A 17,769-nucleotide genomic window follows, 5' to 3' on the forward strand; every position below is an offset into this window, starting at 1 on the left:
TGCAAACAAACAGTAACTCCACCCTCTTGGGAGACAAGAAAATCCTCAGCATGTAGCAGAGTCTTCCTATTTTTAACAGAACTGTAGCATGACACATTGAATCACCCACCTAACAGGTTTCTTCTCTTTTCCCTTTTTCACCCCTTAGCTTATTCTCCACCGATGGAAAACCATCTACTCTCTGGCAACAATGGAACTTTAGAATATAAAACTTCCCTGCCGCCCATCTCTCCAGGAAGGTACTCACCGATTCCAAAGCACATGCTTGTTGAAGACGATTACACCAGGTCAGATATGCTTATTGGTTAATTGGACTTGAGATCACGGCCTTTGCCTAACATGTCAGCCATTGCTTTGGGGGCTAATTCAAGTTTCTGAGCACCACTGAAACTTATTATTATCTTGTCTCCTGTGGAAATCTGCGAATTCTTGTAAACATGTATCATTAGGAATCAAAATCACTAATTCTTTGTAAGAAGTGGTACTATACATGTACTCCACACTTTGCAATTTATTAAGACTTTCACATGTGATGCCGTTAGAGCTCAACGGCCATTTTGTTAGATAGCTGACTTGAGAGGAGGTTGTACTGAGGTTCAAGTAAGGAAGTAACATACCATTACCACATTTCTCTTTACTGGGGAGTCAGGACTGAAACCTTTGCCTTTTGGCTCCAAATACCATGTTTTTGTCTCCAGTGGCTACTCGCAGTTCAGTGGAGTTAGCAAGTGAGTCAACCCTTCCTTCAGCACGGTAGCTACAGGTAGAAAGAAAAGGGGTGACATTAACTACAGATGGTTTGATTTTAATACACCCTGTTAATTCCAAAGGGAATAGGACAGGATTTGAGGATAGAGCCCAGAACCATATTGCTAATGCCATGAAGTAAAGCCAAGTTTAGTCAGCACACCTATGAAAAAGTCATGTGTGACAGTCCACAAAACAGACCAGCTTCCTTGACTTAATTGTCACCATTAATAATTCAGTAAATGTTGGATAATGAATAAATCCACAAATGAATATGGGAATAAATAAGAATAAATGTACTTTTTTTTTAATCTTTCAATGTTTTTGTTCCAAGGTAATATATGCTCTTTGCATTTGGTGAAGTAATGAGATAATGTTCAAGAAACAAAACCCTCTCCCCAGATCCTGCCAGGGCAACCATCTTGAGGTTCCCAGTGTAACGTCCTGGCGTGAACCTTTCATACCTTCTGCATGTTCATACAAACCCAGACAAACTCACAATCAGTTATAGATGGGGCTTGATACTGTTTTTACAAAGTAAGTTCATATTTTAGAAATTGTTCTGCAACTTGCTTTTCTCAGTGAACGATACTTTTACCTGAAATGAGATTACATATAAATACATACACACTTTTTCTGAAAGTGTTTATGTGTAAAAATGATAGAGATGAACCCTTTTGGTTTAATATCCTGCCTGTCTAATGAAGCCATTTGTCAGCCTTTAAAAAAATAGAGGAGGCTTCCTGCCACTTAACTTCCCTCACCGGTACCCAGGCCTGCTTTGGTCTTTTCATTCCTTTGCTATTTCTTTTTAAATGATTAAGCATTTTCCATTTATTTTGCAATTTCAGGTTTGCTGAAGTAGCTTGTTACATCTTTAGCCAAGGAATGGAATGTTTAGATGCTGCAAATGTGCATCTGGGGTATAAATCAAATATAAACTTCTTCCTATGCTGAAACATCTAATCTCTATGCTCTTAATTAAAATGAGGGCTGCAGCAAAGATAATCCTCATGGCTCTCTAAAGAATTGTATAAATATAGGCACCTTTATTCACCAGAGCAATGATCTATTTGCTTTCATTCTATCAGTAATATTTGATATGATTTTAATTTGAAAATGTCATTTTATCTTACTAGATCCCATATGGAATTAAAATTGATTAAATCCCCTTCATAATCCAGGCCCTTTGCTAGCTGTTTTCCATACACTATTCATTTAACTCTCCCCAAACACAGATAGAATGGCTGTCATCCCTGTTTTATAGGTGGAGAAGTTGAAGTTCAAAGATGTTAAATAAGTTGCTTATAGTCACGCAGCTTTTAAAAACTGTGTGTGCCCTGCCAGCTACAAAATCCTGGCTAAGAGGAACCATTGTAATTTTCTTCTTATTTTTAAAATGAAAACCAAGTCCTATAAAACTGTTCATCAGAGAAATATGTAGCTCTAAAGGGACCCAAGCATTTCAGTAAAGCTCTAAAGGCATTTAGATGAGAGTTGAGACCTATTTCTACCATTGGTTAACTATATGACTGCCAGAAAATTGTTCAACCGCCGCAAACCTGATTCTTCATCTATATAATGGAAATAGTAATCACATTTTTAACAGGTTGTTGTAATGATTGAATGACATAATACATGCAAAGAACTTAAAACAGAAGCCTGGCATATCATGAATCTTAGATGAGTGTTACTTATTTACAGTAACTATATTTGTTATAATTCTTACTCTACCTAAGATGTCACATGAATTGTTTTAACAGTGTCCTAGGAATAGAGTCTGTCTGTTCCTATAGGGTTATGCCTTGGTAATATAGTTATTGTCCCCCCTCCTCTCTTGTTCCTTGGCAAGGCAGTTTCACTAAAAGCTTCATATAGAATCTCCTGAATGGCTAGTGCCTGGCAAACTCATGAAATAAATTATATCACTTTAAGCACACACACACACACACACACGTGCACACACACACACACACACACACATCTCCCACTTGCACCTTTGCTTTGTCCTCCCACAGGGGTCTGTGCTGTAGACCCCTGCCATGGATCTCAGAGGTATTTGCTCAAAGGAAAATTCATTGCCTTGTTCCTCAAGATTTATTGGCTATTTCCTACTAGATAGCAGGCACTGCGCCAGGAATGCAAAATTGAGTAAGAAACAACAAATCTAAGAATACCAGATTGGGACAAAAATATAGGTGAACCAGTGGATCCCTCAATGCCTATTCCCTGATTACGCAGACTGCCTTTGTGAAGTTTTCTATAAAGCCTAACATTAATTTTTAAATTCTGAGATTATATATCTTCATATCAAAATGTCATTTTTGTGTGTGTGGCAGGAAATGGCAGATATTTACTTTACCATGTCCTTTTTTATTTTTTTTTAACTTTACCATAACCTTACTTAGAAAGTGAAACGTGGGCAACTTTGTATCAGTTCTCATCCTTTAAAAGTAAAAAGTCTGTAAAATGTCAAAGGGTGGCAACTAGTAACAGCAACAAACAAAATTAGATCAGTTCTAGGGAGTGCTCTGGTGCACCCCTAGAATTCCCTAGCACTATGGGAGTTTCTCAGTAAATACTGGTAAATGAACTTGAGTTTTAAATGAATGCCCAAGGAAAAGCCTGTGGGATCAAAGTTTTAAAGAGGAAATAACTCTTCAGTTGGAGTTTGAAAAAAATGTGTAGGCGTCGATCAAGGTCAAGGCATCAGGGTGTTCATCGTAGAGGACAGCACATGCAGATTTGCAGAAGAATGTGACATAGAATAAAATGAAGCAACCATCACAGCTTGAAAAATAAGACTTCTAAAAGAGAGTGATTTCTACAGTTGTCTTTATATTCCTTTTCTGTCATATGCAACCTACTTGTAAAATTTAAAATTTAAAATACATAGAGTAGTAAAAACAAAAAGATCACTACTGTGCACTCTTTAACACAATGTCCTTTAATATATATTATTGCCCTTGCTTATATTATTATTCTTGATTTTTATAAATAACAAGATTGCTCAAAGCATTTAAGTAATTACCTCACATCATACTGCAAGCAGATAGCAAAATCAGAATTCAAATTCAGGTCTGTGTTCCATGGCTTATCTTCATATTACTCCCTGTGCCCCATTTATGCATTCAGTTCTACAGAAAAATATTGGATAAACAGGACTGGGTTTATGTCAGGGGTTGGTTCTAGTTCTGCTTCTACCAACTTTACACCTAGATGACCCTGAACAGGCCATTTAATCTCTGTGTCTTGATTTTTTTATCTATAAATTTGAGATAAAGGGTCTTCTAATTTCCTCATGGAATTGTGAAATTTCAGTGTGATAATATGTGTTAAAGTTGTCATTTTTAAAGGGCTAGATAAATTTATTATTATCCTAAGGTGTTACAGTAACTTATATGTGAGGCCTACTTTGAATTTTCCTTAAACAATAAATCAAGGTAATTGATCTCTAATGATGGAACGTAGGCTAATGGCAAAACATTTCTGTGAAATAAGAACCTTTCAATAACATAAAACTCCTCAGATTGGGAACTTTTTATTCCAGATGTTCATGATCTCTTAGTCTATTGTGAGAAATATTCTCTTTTCCTAAAGCATATTTACTTTTTGTGGGGAGTAAGAAAAAGTAAGTAAGAAAGTAAGTAAGTAAAGTAAGTAAAGAAAGTAAGAAAAAGTAAGAACTTTTTAAAGGAATTTTGATTAGAAAAATGCTACACTAACTTAGTTGGAATTTTTTTGAACTCTTTCTATTTGAGGAAATGTATACCTGAGAAAACTGAGAAGTGTTTTTCTGTTGATTTAGGGAAAGTACAAAAAAAGAGGCCCTGGATAAAATTTTCTTAGTAGAAAGTCTGTCGAGTACCCTATAAATCAGTGTTCATTGTGATGTAGATATCTGGTCTTAGATTGTTGGTATACTATTTTGGAAAGCTGTCACTGTGATGCTGAGATGTGTTTCTGGCTTAAAGAATTATAGGCTCTCAGAATTGGAAGGGCCAGCAATGAATCTAGAGTCTAATCTTCCTCCTTCTGATGGGTAAGGAACACAAGCCCAGAATGATATGTTGGCTATCCCTAAATCCCATAACTTGTATTAGAATTAGATATAGAACCTATGTCCTCAAATACCAAGTCTGGTGCTTGTTCTGTTTCTCTGAGTTGGTGTTCACTTATATTGTCACTGTTGTTGTTCTTGGATGGAGTAAGAAGGTAAGAATTATGAAACCCATGAACAAGCAGTGATCACCTGTGAACAGTACCCACTTTGTATATTACCTACAACTATGGATTCTACCTTTACTGAGCCAAGTGGTAACCTGGTCCCCCAGAAGAGGTGCAAACCACAGACCCTTACCATCTGGCTCACTATTCTCAGGATACACAAACAAATCATCGATACTAAAATGAAACCAAAAAACTTTGAGATGCAATTATAACTGATCTTTCAAGAGGTGGGGACTCAAGTTACCAAGTTATGAATTTGATAAATGTCATTATGAAGGCCAGGGACCTAAATTATAACTATGAGCCATATATGTCCCAGTGAGAGAAACTAAGTTCAGCTGGCCCTTTTCTTAGTATACCCAGGTGTCTTTCTCATTGGCTCTACATAATGTTCCCTCACATAATTTGGTTGCTCAAGAAGCAGAAGCTAAGTGAAATCACAAGAAAAGTTTCTTGTCCCCAGGAACCTTCCAGAATGACTCCAAATTGTGACTCTGATATTCACCAGTTTAACTTTTTTATTTACTAAATAGGTACGAGCCCAATTGACTAGAGTCTGCCTCTACTCGATTCTCCCCCGATTATAGAACATTAGCTTACTGGATATGGTATCTAAGACATATTCCAGTTTTCTTTTTCTTTCACTCATTAATTTCTTCATTCAGTGAATATGTAGCTTCTCCCATATGTCAAGCCTGATTATTAGCAACAAAGTTACAGTGGTGAGCAAACCACACAAGGTCCCTGTCCTTATGGAATTTACATTCTGTTGTGTCAAGTAAGAGTCACACAGATAAATGAGTTAAGTGCAAATATTAGTAAGTACTATAAGGAGAAAAATAGAATAATGTGATAGAGATTGGGGAAGAGAACAGTATTAAGTAAGATACCCAGGAGATGCTTCTTGGAGGAGATAGCATTTGAGCTGAGACCTGAATAACAAGAAAAGGTGATATAAAGATCAGAGAAAGAACATTCCAGGAAGAGGGAATAACAAGGCCAGTCACTGAGGCAGAAATAAGTTTAGCATGTTCTAGGAATATAAGGCAGTCCCACTTGTCTGGGAAGAGATGAGCTAATGGGAACATGGCAGAAAATTAGGTTGGAGAAGGAGTCAGGAGCCAGATGACGTAGGACTCTATAGCTAATGATGAAGAAGGATAGGTCTGATTTTGAGTGCTTTGAGAATCCATTAAAGACTACTAACCAGGAGAATGAAATTACCTGATTTATATTGGAATAAAACCTCTCTGCTATGTGGAGAAGTAGAGGGGCCATTGAAGAAATGAGGAGAGAGGTTATGGCAGTTGGGATTAGAGGAAGAGAGAACAGTGCTGAGGAGGAAGGTCACCTGAACTCTTTTAGAGCTAGAGTCAATAGCCAACATTTCTTTTTTTTTTTTTTTTTTTTTTTTTTTTTTTTTTTTTAAGATCTTATTTATTTATTTGTCAGAGAGAGAGAGGGAGAGAGAGCAAGCACAGGCAGACAGAATGGCAGGCAGAGGCAGAGGGAGAAGCAGGCTCCCTGATGAGCAAGGAGCCCGATGTGGGACTCGATCCCAGGACACCGGGATCATGACCTGAGCCGAAGGCAGCTGCCCAACCAACTGAGCCACCCAGGCGTCCCCCAACATTTCATGTAGAAAGCAGGCCTGCTTTAGCCAGGCTAATTTACTACTGACCATTTCTACAGTTTTTATCACCTGTAGAGTAATCTTTTAGGAACAGTGTAAGTTTGCCACTGCTGGTGATTTTTTTCCCCTTGCTGTTTAGCTTTGGATCAGAAATGGATAGAGACTAATTCTCAAATGTTTCTATCCACATGCCCTTAGGCCTTGAAATAGGAACTAGTTCTTCCTCAGGATCTGGGGTAGAACATGAATGAAGCTTTCCATCCAAGCATGAAACACAAAAAAATCTTATATCTTCTCATAAAACTTGGGAAATATCCTTGTTTATGTTAATGTAAAAACACTTTGGTTATAAATTGAATTATTTTATCCAAAATATTAAAGTGAAATCAACACACCAGAAAAATTTTTTTTTCTGGGAATACTTGGTCCCCAGCAAGTACCACAAACCCCAAGGTACATAAGAGTACCCAAGTTTGAGAAGCACCGATCTGACTTACATAGACTCGTCAGTTATTAATTTTATGTTCTAGAAACAGCCCTTTAATAATGGCTTAAGGTGTGTGGTCTCTGTTAAGGACAGCCTCTTAAAGGATCAGAGAAGACTTTGCATCAGAGAAAAGTCTCTCTACTTTTTAGCTTACATTTAATGACTTGAAATCCTTTCTGGATGAACTGGAAATTCTTTCTTCTGACACAGAAAAGAAATCTTTTCTTACTCATCTTTAACCAAGTAAAATAGGAAGAACTGGTTGTGCCCCATGCAGACAACTTACCCGGCTCTAGAATTCCCATCTGTGTAGCTGAGAGATTAGCCTTGGAGCCCCCCTGACCAGGGCGCCACCTTGACCACCTCCTAGCCGTGGGACTTGGCAAGTTCCGAAATCACCCTTTACCTCATTGTCTCATTTATAAAAGAAGCAGAATAATATCTCTCAAGGAAAAAAAAAACAACAAAAGAAAAATCTCTCAATAAATGTTAGATATTATCAATACTCTTTAAAACAGGGATTTTCAGATGAACACCACAAATAAAACCATTTTTCAGTGAATGTCCTCCATAGAATGAAAATGTAGCCACCATTGTTATGTAGCTGCTCAAAGTTAGCTCTGTGTACATTTTTTTCAACTTACCTTGCAGAGCACATTAGGACATTTTATTACAGAAAGTCTTACAGTCTGAATGCTTTATTAGGGATCTTCATGTTCACAACTGCTGTGAATATCTAGTACCACCTGCATTGAAATCTTATCTATGGTTCAGTGGAACCAAATATAACCAAACAACAACAAAAACAACAACAAAAGCTAATCTATCAATCTGACCTCTGTGGTTACACACAATTATCCTTTGGATAATTTATTGACCTTGCCCTTTTTTATTCATGGTAGCTCTCAACAACTAACATCATGTAGCTTTTCCCTTTAAAGAAATTTTGTGGAACATGGCGTCGGACTCCTTACAGGCTTTTTATTTATTTACTTATTTTTTAAAGATTTCTTATTTATTTATTTGACAGAGAGAGAGAGAGATCACACGTAGGCAGAGAGGCAGGCAGAGAGAGAGGGGGAAGCAGGCTCCCCGCTGAGCAGAGAGCCCGATGTGGAGCTCGATCCCAGGACCCTGAGATCATGGCAGAGGCTTAACCCACTGAGCCACCCAGGCACCCCTCCTTAAGGCTTCTTAAAGTTCATTATGAAACTTAACCAAATCAAAGATTCATCTGCAATGTCTCTGAGTAATCTCTTTTGTTCTGTGCCTTGTCCTGGACTCCTCTGACATGGAGCCTGCTATGACAATGTCTTTTTTGAAGCAAAATGTAGTGATGGGAAGGGGTGATTGAGGCAAAACTAGTGACACAGATGGAGGATAAGCCATTATGTGGAGCCTTGAGGGGAGTTTTCTCTTTATTGATGGTGGCTCCACATAAGCATTTTAGGTTTACTTACATCAACCATGAGGCATGACTGATAGTGCTGTCCTGCTAGAGATAGGAGGAGCGGGTATGCTAATGAGGAGGATGACAAATCTTAATTAAAAGAAGATATCCGAATAAGTATTGGAAAACATGGTAAGTTTCTGTTTGCCGTCAGGGAAGCAAACTTAATATTAGGAAAAATGAACCAATAATGAGGATTTTAATCCTGTCTTTTATAGATACTTCTTCCTCATACCTAATAAATCAGCCAGACATAACTACATAACTCTAAGCCTTATAATTTTATGGAAGATGGTTATTACACATCCATATCTATTATTGTTAGAAATATAAGATCCACATAGATATTTAATCAATGCTGCTTTACAGTTTTTTCATTCATCCTTGGCTTTCGGGTCTAGTGGCAAAAAGAAAAAAGATAAATGATGGACAGTGGAGCATTTTGGAGGGGCCACTGCAGAAGCCACCAACTATGGGTTGACCCCGTCCTTATGTATTGCAAGTAAATTACTGTCACAAACATAGTATGTGCTTATTTCTGGCCTTTATTTGTATGGTATTGAAAAAGGGTATGTATTATGACTTGGGATGTGTAGACATGGCCTCTTTCTCTAGCAGTTTATTTTCACATCCATGTGTCAGTAAAGTAATAGTAGGCAGAAGACAGGTGATCCCTACTTGTCCGCATCTGGGTGTATACTTTGCAAATTATCCATGCTGGCATTGGAATTCCTGAGTGACTTCTTACCATCTCATATATCATAAGCTGCTGTCAGTGGGTTACCTTATTAATATTAATATTAATGATTGCTTTAATGAAATATAAGAAAAGTAGGTGATACATTCTTGCATTCCAAAGACTTATTCTTTTTTTTTTTTTAAGATTTTATTTATTTATTTGTCAGAGAGCATGAGCATTGGAGAGAGCACAAGTAGACGGAGGGGCAGAGGGAAAAGCAGGCTCCCCACTGAGCAGGGAGCCCAATGGGGGACTTGATTATAGGACTGTGGGGTCACGACCTGAGCCAAAGGCAGATGCTTAACTGACTGAGCCACCCAGCTGCCCCAAGACTTACATTCTTATATATCATAGATTTATAAAATTACATGAATTCTGGATTGCATCATTCCCTTTTTGCTTCTAGTAATCTAAATCATGAAACAAGTTATATCTGAGTTTTAAAAAAAGACATTTTGAAAATACTGCCTTCATACATTTTCCCCAGATATCCTTTTCAGATATCCTTTTCAATCTTTGTAGATACTCCTTGCCCCTCTGTTGTCTTTTTGCCACTTAACACTCTTTGTTTTTTCCTTAAGTTCTTATTATTTTCCCTATATAAAAGTAACAGGTATTTGTAGGACAATTATAAATGTAAAGAAAAATTCATGAAAATTACTATCTTACCACAGAAAAACAATCATTAATATTTTCTTTAAGATTTTTTCTATGACTATATGTGTGTTTATTAAATTTGAACCAGACTGTACTTTTTTTTAAATTTTAATTTAACATTATATCTTGAGCACTTTCTCATGTTTTTAAATAGTCTTCATATTTTTAGCAGCTGCATAATACAGAAAGACCATAATTATTTCCTATTGTAGGTATGACCTTTTGGTTAATACTTATATAATCTTTGTGACCTTGACTCTGAATTACATAGTTAAGATAAATGCCTAGCCCCTCACTGCCTAACTAGCACCTCAAATGGTTGCCTTACAGACATTACACCTTTAACATTTCCAAAAGCAAACTCCTGATATTTGTCCCCAGACTGCCCTTCCATAGGAAAATATGACCCGTAATCAAGAGAAAATTCAAGCAACAAAAACAGACCCAAAAATGGCAGAGATGATGGAACTGGAAGACAAGAAGATTAAAAAAGTCATTATACATATAGCCAATCTCTCAAAAAAGTAGGGGAAGTTGTGAATAAAGAGGAGAGAAATGGAAGATATAAAATAAAACCATATTAAGCATTGAGTGATGAAAAAATAGTATCTGAGGTGAAAATTAATATCACAGTACACACTGGGGAAGAAGGAATTTTGAGGGTTGTTGCCTGGATGGCTCAGTCAGTTAAGCGTTTGCCTTCAGCTCAGGTCATGATCCCTGGGTCCTGGGATTGAGTCCAGCATCAGGCACCCTGCTCTGTGGGGAGCCTGCTTCTCCCTCTGCCTGCCACTCCTGCCTGCTTGTGCTCTCTCTCTGACAAATAAATACATTAAAATCTTAAAAAATAATAATTGTGAACTCTAAGGCATAGTAATAGAACGTATCCAAATAAAATGCAGAAAGACTAAAGAAAAAAAATCCTAGTGACTTGTGGCACCAGAAAAAAGCAGAACGTGGAGTACCAAGTAGTCAAAATTTTTTAACATTGGACGAAAATTATAAATCATATTGGTCTAAGACTCTCAACCTAGCCCCAAGATATTGTAAAGAGAGGAACATAATAAAAATTGATCTCTTAAAAAAATTGATCTCTCATCAGGACTAATGCAAACCAGAAGAAAATGTAGTATCTGCACACTGCAGGGCTAACCCCAAGGTTCATAGCCGAGCAGCAGCAGAATAGAGCTCTTATTATTGAGAATGGGAAGTCTGCAAAGGGGCAAACATCAAGACTGGGGACAAACATCAAGAGTTCTGGAATACCCAACTTTTGTAGCAACATGGATGGGACTGGAAGAGATTATGCTGAGAGAAATAAGTCAAGCAGAGAGAGTCAATTATCATATGGTTTCACTTATTTGTGGAGCATAACAAATAGCATGGAGGACAAGGGGAGATGGAGAGGAGAAGGGAGTTGAGGGAAATTGGAAGGGGAGGTGAACCATGAGAGACTATGGACTCTGAAAAACAATCTGAGGGTTTTGAAGGGGTGGGGGTGGGAGGGTGGGGGAACCAGGTGGTGGGTATTGGAGAGGGCACGGATTGCATGGAGCACTGGGTGTGGTGCAAAAACAATGAATACTGTTATGCTGAAAATAAATTTAAAAAATTTAAAAAAGAAAAAAAGAGTTCTGGAAAGTGCTAAATGTGCACTGTCTACAAGGCAACCAAGTGAGATGCTAATTAAGCAGTGGGATCTGGTAATTAGAAAGCTAGAGTCCAAGCTCAGTCAGTCTGGTTCCAGAATCTCTTGTGCTCTTAAAGGTCATGCAGCTGGTATATAACAGGATCAGGATGCAAACTAACCTCAGAGTCTGGCAATGTTTGCTGCACTACACAGGTAGCATTATTAGCTTTAGGATTTCTCGAATCTCCTCTATGCTTCAAGTTCATCTTTGTTGTTGTTTCTGTCTGTGGAGGTGGAAATAAAGTTTTCTATCACGGCCCATACCCAGCAATACTTACAGCCTATTTGGGGGAGGAAGTCAGCATTTCTCAGGGAGAAGGGAGGCCTCCTGAACAGTACAGTTCCAGGCAGGGGCTCAGTCCTTAAATTCCTGTCATTCCAGCTATAACACCAGACCCCATATGGTTGCTTTAATGAACATTTTAAGTCCTCACTGAAAGACCTTAGAAGACCCTGTGAGCGTATGTGTCTCTGTGTAAAGATCTAAATACCAACCTCCTCCTTGATGTTTTTAAATTAGATTGACCCTGAAGCAGAACAATGTAAATCCTTTCTCATGTAAACTGTGTCCTAAGCGAAATGCTGTCACCTAATCCATTGGTGCCTGATATTTTGCTTTAAGTGTTTTATCCCCTTAATCTTTTTCTAAAGTTTCATTTACCATCTTGAGGAGGGATGAAGGCAGAATGAAACAGCTGAAGTAAATGTGACAGCCAGAGATTTCAAAGCCAATTATGGGAGGCCTTGCTCTGAATTTATAATAGTATTAGTAGACCCTTAGAGCCGCCTAGTATGGCACTTTCCTATTTCTCATTTAGTTTTTAGAATGCCACACAAAATGGGCGGAGAGCATTGTTGTGCCTGTTTAACAGACTGGGAATCTGAGATGATAGAGATTCTGTGATTTCTCCTACAATAAATAGAAAGTAGGTGACAAATGCAGAATGGAGCAGCATGGCAGCACCTGGGTGAAGAGCTCAGATTCTGGGGTCAGAATAACTCTGGGTTCCCCACTTAACTGTTTGACCTTGGATGACTTATATAACCTCTCTGTGCCCGTTTCCCCAAAAATGCCAGTACCATGGGTTATTATTGGGAGTAAATGAAGTAGTCTATGTGAAACACTTTGAACAGAGCCTGGCCTAAAATATGTTGGATTCAGGTTAGCTGTTTATTATCGTTATCATTATTATTACTATAATAATTATTATTATTCCCCCTGACTTTCAGTCCTGGGCACCATGGCACCGTGGTGCTTGTAGGCCTGGCTGCCCCTGTGATAATAGCATTGCTGTTTGGGGATGGTAGATGAGATTCGGGGATGAATGAAGGGAAGATTTGATTCCAGCTAGCATAATAAATATAGATTTGCATAATCTTTACACTTGCCTTAAAGGGTAGATTTTTAGACTTTATATTGATTTAGTCATGTTTCCTTTATATTTCATTGTCTTTTAAAAACATGTATTGATCACAGACCTGTACCCCTGAAACAAATAAAATATTATATGTTAATAAAAAAATATGTATTGATCCCAATTAAAAATAATCTACTCAAAACCAAGCCTGTCTATAAAAGTTCTGTAAAACAAAAAGCCTACAGGGGTGCCTGGGTGGCTTGGTGGTTAAAGTCTCTGCCTTCTGCTCAGGTCATGATCTCAAGGTCCTGGGATCAAGCCCCACCTGTTCTCTGCTCAGCAGGGAGCCTCCTTCCCTTCCTCTCTCTCTGCCTGCCTCTCTGCCTACTTGTGATCTCTGTCTGTCAAATGAATAAATAAAATTAAAAAAAAAAAAGAAAAGCCTACATATTAAAATGATTTTTAGATTTTTTTTTTTTTTTTTTGACAGAGAGAGATCACAAGCAGGCAGAGAGGCAGGCAGAGAGAGAGGAGGAAGCAGGCTCCCTGCTGAGCAGAGAGCCTGACTCGGGGCTCGATCCCAGGACCCTGAGATCATGACCTGAGCCGAAGGCAGCGGCTTAACCCACTGAGCCACCCAGGCGCCCTTAAAATGATTTTTTAATTTAAATAATCTAAATTTAAAAATTCTAGAAAGTTCAGTAAACATAAACGTATACCTTTCCAAATACTCAGATTTACTATGCAGGCACTATACAACTTTTAAAATAAATGTACTTTTGCATACTTTCATGACTTGAACACAGAAACCAAGTATATGCCAGCAACATGTAATGATGCTTTGCAGTTCCCAGAGGTAGCGCTGATTCCATGGCTTCAGTGTGTAATATTAAATTGGATCATGTATGGTTGGGTATAGTTTTACCTATACTATAAATCTAAATCCATATGATGTTGGAAGTGACCATAATTAGGTAAGGCGAAATTTAAATTTGTGAGAACTGAGGGGAGCTATGTATAAGTTGCAAGTGAGTATGAAACTCACACTGAAAATGTGATCTACCTGACTAAAGCAAAGTTAGATTTTCCCCAGAATCATTGTCTTTATAGTTTAGAGAGAAATACTTGGTTAAATTCTGCTTACGAAAAGTAAATTAAGTTAGATAGATAGACACATAGATATGGTAAAATAATAAGAGGTACTATTTCTTACCTTCCCTTAAAAAATTAATATTTATACTCTATATAGAGATTATAACATTTATTAGCTGAATATTGTGTCAAAAATTGTATAGCAATACTTGTTTTCTACAATAATGGAACATAATACAATTCAGGAATGTGACTAGTTCATACCTTTCTCAAAAAGAACAGGTCTGCTGTCTAAAATTGTAGTTCCAAACTCTGACCGCCTATCAGTCACCTGCAAAACTTGTGTAAACGCAGAATCCTGAGTCATACCCCAGATCTACCGAATCTGTGTGTCCAAGGATAGAACTCAGATATTAATACTAAAAACAGAACCAAAACCCTCACAGGTGATTCTGATGCACAGGGAGGTTTGGCAACCACTGGCTTAAATTCATGTCTTTGACTTCAGAAAAATCAGATGACCAGCAGTGAAAGCAAAAGGGAGCACACTGGGCGAAATCATGGCCAGGCATTTTCCCGATAGTGTTAATTTTCATAAAACATTGGATAACCCAGGTGCCTGGGTGGCTCAGTGGGTTAAGCCTCTGCCTTTGGCTCAGGACATGATCTCAGGGTCCTGGGATCGAGCCCCGCGTTGGGCTCTCTGCTCAGCAGGGAGCCTGCTTCCCCTGCCTGCCTTTCTGCTACTTGTGATCTCTGTCAAATAAATAAATTAATCTTTTTTAAAAAAAACTGGATAACCCTAAAACAATGACAGTATTAGTGACACTGTGAAAAGAAATAGTATTACTCTTTTTTTTTAATTTTATTTTTTATAAACATATAATATATTTTTATCCCCAGGGGTACAGGTCTGTGACTTGCCAGGTTTACATACTTCACAGCACTCACTATAGCACATACCCTCCCCAATGTCCATAACCCCACGCCCCCTCTCCCAACCCCCCTCCCCCCATCAACCCTCAGTTTGTTTTGTGAGATTAAGAGTCACTTATGGTTTGTCTCCCTCCCAATCCCATCTTGTTACATTTATTCTTCTCCTACCCCCTTAACCCCCCATGTTGCATCTCCTCTCCCTCATATCAGGGAGATCATATGATAGTTGTCTTTCTCCGATTGACTTATTTCGCTAAGCATGATACCCGCTAGATCCATCCACGTCGTCGCAAATGGCAAGATTTCATTTCTTTTGATGGCTGCATAGTATTCCATTGTGTATATATACCACATCTTCTTTACCCATTCGTCTGTTGATGGACATCTAGGTTCTTTCCATAGTTTGGCTATTGTAGACATTGCTGCTATAAACATTCGGGTGCATGTGCCCCTTCGGATCACTACATTTGTATCTTTAGGGTATTTACCCAGCAGTGCAATTGCTGGGTCATAGGGTAGTTCTTTTTCAACATTTTGAGGAACCTCCATGCTGTTTTCCAGAGTGGTTGCACCAGCTTGCATTCCCACCAACAGTGTAGGAGGGTTCCCCTTTCTACGCATCCTCGCCAGCATCTGTCATTTCCTGACTTGTTAATTTTAGCCATTCTGACTGGTGTGAGGTGATACCTCATTGTGGTTTTGATTTGTATTTCCCTGATGCCGAATGATATGGAGCACTTTTTCATGTGTCTGTTGGCCATCTGGATGTCTTCTTTGCAGAAATGTCTGTTCATGTCCTCTGCCCATTTCTTGATTGGATTATTTGTTCTTTGGGTGTTGAGTTTGCTAAGTTCTTTATAGATTTTGGACACTAGCCCTTTATCTGATATGTCATTTGCAAATATCTTCTTCTCCCATTCTGTCAGTTGTCTTTTGGTTTTGTTAACTGTTTCCTTTGCTGTGCAAAAGCTTTTGATCTTGATAAAATCCCAATAGTTCATTTTTGCCCTTGCTTCCCTTGCCTTTGGTGATGTTCCTAGGAAGATGTTGCTGTGGCTGAGGTCGAAGAGATTGCTGCCTGTGTTCTCCTCAAAGATTTTGATGGATTCCTTTCTCACATTGAGATCCTTCATCCATTTTGAGTCTATTTTCGTGTGTGGTGTAAGGAAATGATCCAATTTCATTTTTCTGCATGTGGCTGTCCAATTTTCCCAACACCATTTATTGAAGAGGCTGTCTTTTTTCCATTGGACATTCTTTCCTGCTTTGTCGAAGATGAGTTGACCATAGAGTTGAGGGTCCATTTCTGGGCTCTCTATTCTGTTCCATTGATCTATGTGTCTGTTTTTGTGCCAGTACCATGCTGTCTTGATGATGACAGCTTTGTAATAGAGCTTGAAGTCCGGAATTGTGATGCCACCAACTTTGGCTTCCTTTTTCAATATTCCTTTGGCTATTCGAGGTCTTTTCTGGTTCCATATAAATTTTAGGATTATTTGTTCCATTTCTTTGAAAAAAATGGATGGTACTTTGATAGGAATTGCATTAAATGTGTAGATTGCTTTAGGTAGCATAGACATTTTCACAATATTTATTCTTCCAATCCAGGAGCATGGAACATTTTTCCATTTCTTTGTGTCTTCCTCAATTTCTTTCATGAGTACTTTATAGTTTTCTGAGTATAGATTCTTCGTCTCTTTGGTTAGGTTTATTCCTAGGTATCTTATAGTTTTGGGTGCAATTGTAAATGGGATGGACTCCTTAATTTCTCTTTCTTCTGTCTTGTTGTTGGTGTAGAGAAATGCAACTGATTTCTGTGCATTGATTTTATATCCTGACACTTTACTGAATTCCTGTACAAGTTCTAGCAGTTTTGGAGTGGAGTCTTTTGGGTTTTCCACATAGAGTATCATATCATCTGCGAAGAGTGATAGTTTGACTTCTTCTTTGCCGATTTGGATGCCTTTAATTTCCTTTTGTTGTCTGATTGCTGAGGCTAGGACTTCTAGTACTATGTTGAATAGCAGTGGTGATAACGGACATCCCTGCCGTGTTCCTGACCTTAGCGGAAAAGCTTTCAGTTTTTCTCCATTGAGAATGATATTTGCGGTGGGTTTTTCATAGATGGCTTTGATAATATTGAGGTATGTGCTGTCTATCCCTACACTTTGAAGAATTTTGATCAGGAAGGGATGCTGTACTTTGTCAAATGCTTTTTCAGCATCTATGGAGAGTATCCTATGATTCTTGTTCTTTCTTTTATTAATGTGTTGTATCACATTGATTGATTTGCAGATGTTGAACCAACCTTGCAGCCCTGGAATAAATCCCACATGGTCGTGGTGAATAATCCTTTTAATGTACTGTTGAATCCTATTGGCTAGTATTTTGGCGAGAATTTTTGCATCTGTGTTCATCAAGGATATTGGTCTGTAGTTCTCTTTTTTGATGGGATCCTTGTCTGATTTTGGGATCAAGGTGATGCTGGCCTCATAAAATGAGTTTGGAAGTTTTCCTTCTATTTCTATTTTTTGGAACAGTTTCAGGAGAATAGGAATTAGTTCTTCTTTAAATGTTTGGTAGAATTCCCCCGGGAAGCCATCTGGCCCTGGGCTTCTGTTTATTTGGAGATTTTTGATGACTGTTTCAATCTCCTTACTGGTTATGGGTCTGTTCAGGCTTTCTATTTCTTCCTGGTTCAGTTGTGGTAGTTTATATGTCTCTAGGAATGCATCCATTTCTTCCAGATT

General features: G+C 38.2%; 1 protein-coding gene across 10 annotated transcripts in view; it reads left to right on the top strand.

Annotated features, from left to right (window-relative positions):
• The window catches only part of DLG2 (discs large MAGUK scaffold protein 2), a 2,065,329-nt gene that overhangs the window by 1,587,320 nt on the left and 460,240 nt on the right, over positions 1 to 17,769 (top strand). For all 10 annotated transcript variants that reach the window (XM_047691101.1, XM_047691090.1, XM_047691092.1 and 7 more), the window contains one exon: positions 149 to 287. In XM_047691101.1, coding sequence (XP_047547057.1) covers positions 149 to 287 — 139 coding nt within the window. The remainder of the gene's footprint in view (positions 1 to 148; positions 288 to 17,769) is intronic.

Source organism: Lutra lutra, chromosome 10 (assembly GCF_902655055.1).
Source record: "Lutra lutra chromosome 10, mLutLut1.2, whole genome shotgun sequence".
NCBI lineage: Eukaryota > Metazoa > Chordata > Mammalia > Carnivora > Mustelidae > Lutra > Lutra lutra.